This window comes from Diuraphis noxia, unplaced genomic scaffold (assembly GCF_037042655.1).
Source record: "Diuraphis noxia isolate RWA-SAM2 unplaced genomic scaffold, SU_Dnox_SAM2 contig0001, whole genome shotgun sequence".
In the NCBI taxonomy this organism is placed as follows: domain Eukaryota; kingdom Metazoa; phylum Arthropoda; class Insecta; order Hemiptera; family Aphididae; genus Diuraphis; species Diuraphis noxia.
Window position 1 is genome coordinate 27,677,573 of NW_028301711.1, and position 9,945 is coordinate 27,687,517.

The window sequence follows — 9,945 nt, forward strand, 5'->3', positions numbered from 1 at the left end:
CAAGGCACACACACCGCAGGTAGTATTAACACCTAACCGGCATCTGAAGTCTATTCAGTATCTCGACTTCATTCCTCCGGTGAACATACCAACTAGTGCTAAAATTCCGTTACTACCCAGTGCTAAGCTCGACAGTTTACTTACCCACCAACATCCAGTAGTCAAGTTAAACGACATTAGCGATTTCTCCAAGACAATCGAGGAGTTGGAAAGCGCAGTCCAAGAGGAAAAAGATAGGAACATATTAGAAACGACGAGTGGTATGCATACAAAAATAATCATTATATTAAGTATAATATTAGGTTTAATAATAACTTACAAGTTATTTAAAATATATAATAATCGTAGATATCATAATCATAGGATAATAGTGCCTAGAGTAGAGGTAACCAACTTATAAAAAAGGCAATTTTATTATAGTGTAGTATAATATACCTTACCATTCTAGAGAAACACACAAAAACAATGAGCACGATAGTCATTAACAGGGCATTACTAGAGCAGTTCATAGAGCAACTGAAGTTCACTTTAAACCAGGAATACCATGTAGTGCCAACAGACCCGTACCGATACCGAAACCCGTCCTGTTTAAGGGGACACATAAGCACCACCAGCAGAGATCTAGGGGATCCTTTTACCGAGGATCAAATTGATTTAATTAATGCACACCTGTGCAGTTTCATACATTTTTCAAAATTAAGGAGCATGGCTGATAAAGCACCATGTATGTTATTGTATGGGTTTCTAGGGTTAAGGAATGTGGTAATTAATAGATTGATGGCTATGCTGACAGTAGGAATACGCTAACTTACTATTTTAATACATGTAATATTAAAAAAAAAATTTTTTTGTAATATTTATTAATAATGAATTTCGCTGTACGAATATATATATGTAATTGTAAAAAAAAAAAAAATGATAATACTATACTAACATAGCATAAGAAATAATTGTACCACCAGAGTAATAAAAAAAAAAATATTTGTACAGTATGGATACCGAATATTAGTCGTAAGACAACAGTTAGAGGTCTTATTTAGCATAAGCCCTCGTTTTGTGGGGGAGGTGTTGCAATGGCCACAAGGTCTGAGACCACACATATATTGTTTAGAAAGTATTCACAGGATGTACGTGTTGTACATGTACAAATGTATCACGTAATGAACACAAGGAAAAGTTAGTTTCTAAAAGTATATCGAAAAGCCCACTGCGAATACTCAAGTGGGACCTTGTAGAAAGACAATGCATTCTGACTGTTGTCTTTCCTATATAAAGACGCTCGTAGGGCGATCTCGACACACTTAGAACTCTATGGTAGGCTTTTCAATTACCCCACCTGTTAAGCTTCTAGAGGCTACACCCGAGGTCACCGCCACACCTTTCGTACGCATGCGCACTGTAATATTTCATAATTTTCAAAAATGACCTGAAACATCCGTTTAGTACGTCTACAGTCTTAAACCGTTGTACACGTATATTTTTCGTTATCGAACTAAGCCATTAAAATATTGTTAGCAAGTTTTTATTTTACTGTTCAACATTATTTACACGGAACTCATAGTGTTTATTTTTGTTTTGTTACCTTATAAAATTTGAAAAAAATGTTTAAATGCGAGCAGTGTCCATCCACGTTTACGCGTAAGAGTAATTTGACTGCTCACCAAAAAAATCATAATGGTGTTCGTATTTCTTGCACTATTTGCGCGTCGACATTCAGTTACAAGACACATCTCAATAGGCATATGCAAAATGTTCATGGCAAGTATTTATATAATATTATTTAGTATTAATTTATATCTGATGTTCAATATTAATTATATTTATAGGTATCGTTCCGGCTCATCGTCAGCCTGCATCGGTTATTGCTCAACCCACTCGACAGAGTGTTATACAATTCACGCCTCGCGTTGCTCCACAGGGAGACATACAGATTGCCCCTCAAATATTTGTCCCTGATATCCCGGCAGGTGGCTCGAACATGATGTCCGATGACGAGATTTGCATGGCAGCTATGGACGAATTTGAAAAAGCTCAAGACGATAATACAGGTTAGTTTTATTTTTAATATTATAGATGGGATATAATTTTCAAAGATTCGTATAAATCATAAATTTTATTTATATGCTGGTGGGTTGCACCGGTTGATACATTTAATTTTAAACGATACACAAAATTTTTTTACTATTATAAGAAAATTATTTTTTTTTAAATTTTATTTTTAAGTCTCTTATACAACTACGGGCGTAAACGGCAAACGAGTTTCCACCGCCAATACCGCGTCAGCAGCTAGGGCAAAGAAGGCACGCATGAGTCTAGTGCAGTCCTCCGGTTTCGTTGAGATTTCATCCTCATCAAGCAGAAAAATTTTTTTTTTCAAAAATTCAGTTCAATATTTATTTTACAAGCTGTTGCTCGCGTTGCTCCGAATAGGCCTGATGAGCCAAGCTACTTTAGGCTACTTTCAGACTAGAAACCTAGACGTATCAAGGAGAAAATGTGCTAGTGATTGAGTCGAAAAGACAAGCCGGGTGTCGAATATTGTTAAATAGGACAGATTTAATGAAAATGCAATATTTAGAATGGTCAATTCATGAAACGGTCGTTCGAAAGTCAACCATCATACGGCCAGTTGTCTTACAACAGTTTGAGGTTATTGGAAATTATTTGGACCAGGAATTCACCAATGTGAAATCACCACCGAAAAACAACGATGAAATGATCGTTTTTATCAAAAAATTTAAATGACGATAAAATAATTGGATCAACTCCTAAAGAAGACATGAACTTCATCAGTCAGCTCAAAATAAATGCTACTACTCAATTAGCTGAACAATGGGCGCAACGATGGAATGGTGAAACGTCACCCGAGGTAAACCTTTAAATTATATCGTTTGTAAAAATATTTAACGTATAATTATTATTTTATAGTTATTCGCCGAATCCGAAATGAGGCTCATATCACCCTTGTCGCCACCTCAATACTCAGCCATGTCTCCAATTCTATCACAAGCAGGGGTAATTTATAACTTATTTATATTGAAATAATTTAAGTATTAATTATAATAATTATTTTAGGGGACTGATGAGGATCGTGGAATTGAAGAATTTTTAACACAGGCGACATGGGTACCAACCCAGTCATTGGTAACATTTAATTTTTAAAATAAATATATATATATATTAACAAATTATTATTATTTGTGTAGCCTATCAGTACACCATCGTTCGACTGTTTAGACAATTGTGGGCAGTACCCTCCATGGCATGATAAATACATCGAATCTACAAGTCCCGCAGTTGATGAGAACGACGGGCCGACGTCTTTCAACCACTCGCCATCTATTCTCGACTTCACAGGCGGCAAGCCCACGAAAAAATTAAATAAGCGGAACGCTAAACGCAAATTATTTGAATAATATTGTTTAAACAATTTTTGTGTAAAATAAAAACAAGCGTGATACTTAAACAAGTTTTTTCATTTATTTTTTTTACAATAAGGTTTACAATTTATATTTAAAACAAGGTATTAATTACAAGGTATAAAAATAATTATTAGATCTAAAATATTTACAAGGTTTACAATTTTCTAACATCTCCACTAAACGGATTGTAAGTTATAATCTGGTCATGTAGTATTAAACAATAAGCTGCAGTCTTTTCTGGAATGACGGTGTCTGTTTCAAAGTCTATTCGTAGGTCCAAGGTCGATGATTTCACGTTATCATTCTGGTACGACAAATCAACAACGACGATTGGCACATAGTTTTGAAAAATATGTTTTGATAACAATGGTTCACAATAATCTCTCTCGTAATACGATTTTTGAAAGTCTGTATAAGCTTTGTAGAGTATGCTGGTGGTATTATTTTTAAAATCAGCTCGAAAGTCTTCATATGGATACACCTCGGAGTTTAAGTGTACTTTAAGATTTTTTAGTTGACAGTGATCAAATCGCCCAGCGTCGACTTCGATATTGTTTTTTCTACTTGTCTGTAATCCAAACAAAACAAATCTAGGTTTTTCGAGCAAGCTGCTAGACTTTACAGTCCACGAATGAGAAGTGTTTCTAGGGAGCACGGGATACTCGCATAGATCCCAGGTCCTGAACGCACACGACAGTGTTTTACGAGAATCTAATACTTTCAATAACTTTAATTTTTCTTTATCACTGACTTTGATAATAGGCATCTTCCAAGTCACCTTAGTCAGTTCAATAGTAATTTTCTTATTTTTCTCAACGTTTTCGGTGGCTCCGGTACCCACAACATGTATCGCATCGAGATCGGTAGATGCGCGATTTAAAATCAGTTGCTGATTGCAATTGAGTAATATTTTCTTATAATCTTCGCGAAACCCAAATACATGTTTTAGTGGAATGCATCCAGAAAATACGTTGTTGGTCATAAAATTTTTATTATCTTCGCTGTCCATTGCCGAGTCCCAAGCCGCGTTCTCTAACGCATTCAAATCGTTCGGAGTATACGATCAGTATGCTTTCAAACATGATGACACTCCAGGTGATTTCAATTTCTGTATTTCTATCCCGTTTATTTCATATCACATCTCAGAGAATAAAAATGCCAATCCGTTATTTGAAAAACGAACTTCACCAACTGCATCGGCAGGTTTATTTATTTTCCCCTCGATGTAAATATAACTCTCACACGGCAAAGTGTAAGAATCCATGTTTTGAACATTAATTCTAATTTCTTCATTGTACGATAGAGCGGCGCTTGAATACGGTGTGAACGAATGGTAACTCTTTTGAGTTATTTTACAATCGTCGGCATAGTCGGCCGTCACGTCTAAATATGAGTCATCCATCATTGTAAAGAACGAAGAAATGAATTATGTAAAGCATGTAATTTATGTAAAAATAGGTTTTCTGTGGAAAACCATAAAGTAGCAGATCACTCCCACTTATCCGGTCAATTCCGTCAAACATTATGTAATACTTGTAACCTCAAGCTTCAAACGCCTAATTTTGTACCATGCTTTTGACATAATTTGTCCAATTACGATGCTCATTTCATCGTAACCGAGCTAGGATATGACACTAAGACAATTTCAGTCATTCCAAATACTGAAGAAAAATATATATCATTTTTAAAACATGTAAACAACGATTTTTCAATAAGATTCATTGACACATTCAGATTTTTGGCTTCAGGCTTATCGACTCTGTCCTCAAATTTAATTACTCCTGGTTTTGAAAAATTCAGAGAAATTTCTAAAGTTTTTAAATCCGAAGATATGCCTTTTGTTACCCGTAAAGGGGTATATCCTTACGAGTACACTGATGGGTGGAACAGGTTAGAAGAATCATGTTTACCGGAGTACAAAGATTTCTACAGTACACTCACAGAGTCACATATTGAAAACGAAGAGTATAAACATGCAGCAGATGTATGGAACCACTTTAAATGCAAAACACTTGGAGATTATTCGGACTTGTATTTAAAGATTGATGTTTTATTACTGGCAGACGTTTTTGAAAATTTTAGGGATCTGTGTTTGACTACATATCAACTGGACCCTGCATTTTACCACACAGCACCAGGCTTCAGCTTTGATTGTATGTTAAAATACACTTCAATGAAGCTTGAGCTACTCACCGAGTATGATATGTTGTTAATGTTCGAGGAAGGTAAATATTTCGCGATTATTTTTACTATAAAATTTAATTATTTATGGTCATAGGTATCAGAGGTGGATTGACTCAAGCTAGTATGAGATACGCTAAGGCAAACCATGAAAAAACACCTGATTATAACGTAGATAAAGAAAAATCGTGGCTGATATATCAGGATTGTAAGTATATATATTTTATTTTATTTTTTTTGTATTATTAAAATTTTATTTTAGGTAATAATCTCTACGGGTGGGCGATGTCACAGTACATGCCATATGGTGGCTTTAAGTGGGTCAAGCCATCGCTAGATGGTCTAAGTGATTTAAACGAAACATCTCCTATCGGCCGAATATATGAAGTTGACGTCAAGTATCCGGTAGAACTACATGATAAACATAATGACTTACCATTCCTACCTCAAAACAGTGTTCCATCAGGTTCTAAAGTAAAGAAACTCATGGCAACACTAGAATCGAAAAAAAATTATGTGATACATTATCGAAACCTACAGCAAGCTATAGCCAACGATCTCATAGTCGAAAAAGTAAATATATTGTCGTTTATACTTGACATACCTCAAAAATGTTAACATATTAATTTTACTATAGGTGCATAGAGTAGTTCAATTTAATCAATCAGCTTGGCTTGCTGAATATATCAATCTTAATACAGAGTTGCGGAAGAAGGCAAAAAACGACTTTGAAAAGGATTTCTTTAAGCTGATGAACAATGCTATTTTTGGTATGTTAATATAAAATCATAACTAATACTCGTTATATTAATTTCATTTGTCTAGGAAAAACGATGGAAAGTGTAAGAAAAAGAATTAACATTGAACTGGTGTCTAGTGAACAGCGACTACAAAAACTTATTAACAAAACAACCTTTAAACACTGCACTACATACAACGAAAACCTACATGCGGTTACGTTAGAAAATAAAATCATTAATTTTTGTAAACCTATTTATATTGGTAAATATTCACTTTAAATTGACGTATATTGTTAGATTTTAATGTTTCAATTGATTACAGGTTTTGCTGTGCTAGATATTTCAAAGACCCTGATGTACGACTATCACTATAACGTTATGAAAAAACACTATGGCGATAAAATCGAGCTGATGTACACTGACACCGGTAAATTAATAAATTTTAAAAAAAAAAATAGTGATATATCATTAATAATAATAATGTTATCGTAGATTCACTGGTATACTACATTCAGACCGATGATTTTTACAATGATCTGGTGAATAATTCTAACTTGCTCGATCGAATGGACACGTCAAATCTACCCCAGGACCATCCGGGTTACATTGCTGAGAGAAAGAAGATTCCCGGGCTATTTTCTGATGAAACAGATGGGCACATTATGAGAGAATTTATAGCCCTTCGAGCAAAGTCCTATGCATACATTTTGGATGATGAAGAAAAAATCAAAGCTAAAGGCATCCGAGGTCATGTTATTAAAAATCACATGACATTTGAAAATCATAAAAAGTGTTTATTCGGTGAAACTGACTTCGATTTCTACCATCAAAATTTCTCCATTCGATCATTCAATCACCAACTTAATACTATAAAGATGAACAAATTAACTTACAACAGTTTTGATGATAAGATAGTGGTATTGGACGATAAAATACATACCTTGGCTCACGGCCACTACTCTATAGAGTAACCTAACCTGACATATTGAGTATAACAAGTCAATAGACAGCAACGAAAACACATTAACGACAGAAACTTTAAAGGAGCACACAACACAAAAATCTAAGTTTTTAGATTTTTAAAATCATATTCGATTCTAAGCATAATGGTAAAGGTTAGGTTTATACGGTAAAATTTAGGAAGACTAAAAAAATAAAAATAAGCAATTCAGTCATGAACATAACAATAAAATTAACTTAATCGAAAGCGAATAACTTCATTTTGACGAGAAATACATGATAATTACATAAAACAAATTTTAAAAATTAATTATCAATCGTTTATCGTTATTTCTAATAAGAAAACAAAGTCTTATATTACATTGTCAGTGAGAAACGAAACAAAAATTATATCTTATGCTCAATAAGTGTTTAGTTTAAGATGTTTAATATATATATATATATATATATATAGGTATATGTATTTGTTAATTCAAAAGCAGTTTAATGATGTTTATTTTTTTTTGAAAGTATCAATTCTTCTAGCAATGTTGTGAAGTTTACGTAATTACCAATTGATTAATTAATCCTCAATAACATTTAATCCTACGTATAACATATTTTGATAGCCAATATTATATCAAAAATATATTATAGATAAAATTAATTATGTATTCAATATAACAACTACTTGGTTTTCTTTTCCAACACATTTGATTATGAGTTTGTTACCATCTATTAGCCAATAAACCGTGTAAGCTAAAATCTAATTGTGCATACATGTAAATCACATATATACATATACATATTATATTGTATAATCTCATATTATTCATCATTTATGTTGATATTATTGGTTGTGATTTATTACATTCATTTTAACTTACAATTATGAGCTTACGAATGGTTACATCACGCCAGAGGCTCATACATATACATTTGTCGATAATATATATTATCATACCTAAATTATCCATGTACAGTAGTTAAATCACAGTAATCATACACAATAATATAACACGTATAATTGTTTTTTCTTATTAAAAAATAACACGTTGGATCAATGTAACGCACAAATGTGGAAGCAAAGAATAAATAGCTATTAAAAGTATACACAACTAATAGTTTATTTGTAATATGATAATTACGTAAATTTCTAAAAAATTTGAATTACAAATAAATATTTTAAATGTAATTAATGTACAAAACTTTAAATTAAATTTCAAAAACAAAGTATACCATACGTTATTTATTCCAATTATTAATTAAATATGTTATCAAAAGTGTTCACCTTAAAACTACAACTTTTGAATTAACAAGCATACAATTGTTTTAACTTGATTTAATATTTGCCTCAATTATTTAAGAAAGTGGATATGTTCATGACTCAAATAAGATACAAATTTGTGATAAAATAATTAAATAAAAACACTGATTGTAAAAGTAAAATTGTAACCAGTGGATTACAACTACTGGTTACTTTTGTATTTCATTACAACATAGAAATATGATAAGAAACTTAATATGACAAGGTGATAAGTGTTGAGGTTGACAATGCTTAAAGTTTATTCGATATTGGGGTTTAAATTAAACTATCTTTGTGTTTAAAATCAAATGATTTAGGTAAGTTTATTTCTGAAGTGGTTCCATACACTATTACAAATTATACAAATAAACAAAAAAATCTATTTCACATTTGTTTAGAATTTGTATATGCTGTTGATGGCGATGACACTATAAATCTCAATGAAAATGATATATTGAATAATGAAGCTGCTGTTGTTGATGATGGAAAAAATGTGTGCAAAACAAAAAATCCCAAGGGTAAAATATCCAAGAGTAAAACCAAAAAATCAAATTATTTAGGTAAGGAACTATATTAGTTTTTTTTCAAATGTAATTTTATTTTATTTTTATTTTTTAGATGAGTCAGAGTGTTCAGATGACGACCAGGTTTGGGCTCGAAAGACTGGTGTGAAAACTGTAAGACGTGAATATTTAAAACCAGAAGGAGCCACCAACGGATGTATTCATGGTCTTCATGGAATCTATTTTAGATGACTTGGTTTATCAAACAAATTTGTATGGAACACAAAACAACAAAACATTGAGAATTCAAAGAGAAGACATGCTTGTATTTATTGGCATAAACTTTTTTATGGGGTATCACAGTGTTCCATCTTATGAGGACTACTGGAGAACATCACCCGATTTAGGTGTGAAGTTAATTTCAAATGCTATGCCTCGTAATACTTTTGAAAAAATACTTGTTAACTTGCACTGTAATGATAATAAATCATTGCCCCCTAATAACAAGGACAAGTTATTTAAATTGAGACCAATTATAGAAAAATTTAATGTTTCATTTGAAAATAATTTTTTTGGAACAAGAGAAATAAGTGTCGATGAGAGTATGATAAAATTCAAAGGCAAATCAAGTATCAAACAATACAACCCGATGAAACCCATCAAAAGAGGGTACAAAATTTGGAGTATGACGGATCAGAAGGGATATATGTTGGCATTTAAAGTGTATCAAGGCAAGGAAGAAAATATAAGGTCAGAATTTGAAAATTATGGTCTTGGTGAACGTGTCATCCTAGAACTAACCAAATCTGTGTGGAATGAGTACCGTGAAATCTACTTTGATAACTATTTTTCTT

The 9,945-nt window shown here is 32.5% G+C and overlaps 3 protein-coding genes across 3 annotated transcripts; 2 read left to right on the forward strand and 1 right to left on the reverse strand.

Annotated features, from left to right (window-relative positions):
* Window positions 1-3,576: 3,576 nt before the first annotated feature.
* Window positions 3,577-4,431, reverse strand: LOC149060486 (uncharacterized). The gene has a single exon (XM_089229339.1). It carries the CDS (start codon window positions 4,429-4,431, stop codon window positions 3,577-3,579), a length of 855 nt encoding a protein of 284 aa, XP_089085465.1.
* Window positions 4,432-5,577: 1,146 nt separating this feature from the next.
* Window positions 5,578-6,221, forward strand: LOC149060487 (uncharacterized). Its single transcript, XM_089229347.1, has 3 exons — window positions 5,578-5,647; window positions 5,701-5,811; window positions 5,866-6,221. The coding sequence occupies exons 1-3, from the start codon at window positions 5,578-5,580 to the stop codon at window positions 6,219-6,221; spliced, it is 537 nt and encodes a 178-aa protein (XP_089085473.1).
* Window positions 6,222-6,258: 37 nt separating this feature from the next.
* Window positions 6,259-7,314, forward strand: LOC149060488 (uncharacterized). Its single transcript, XM_089216813.1, has 4 exons — window positions 6,259-6,373; window positions 6,429-6,605; window positions 6,666-6,770; window positions 6,836-7,314. The coding sequence occupies exons 1-4, from the start codon at window positions 6,355-6,357 to the stop codon at window positions 7,312-7,314; spliced, it is 780 nt and encodes a 259-aa protein (XP_089072939.1). The 5' UTR covers window positions 6,259-6,354.
* Window positions 7,315-9,945: the final 2,631 nt, after the last annotated feature.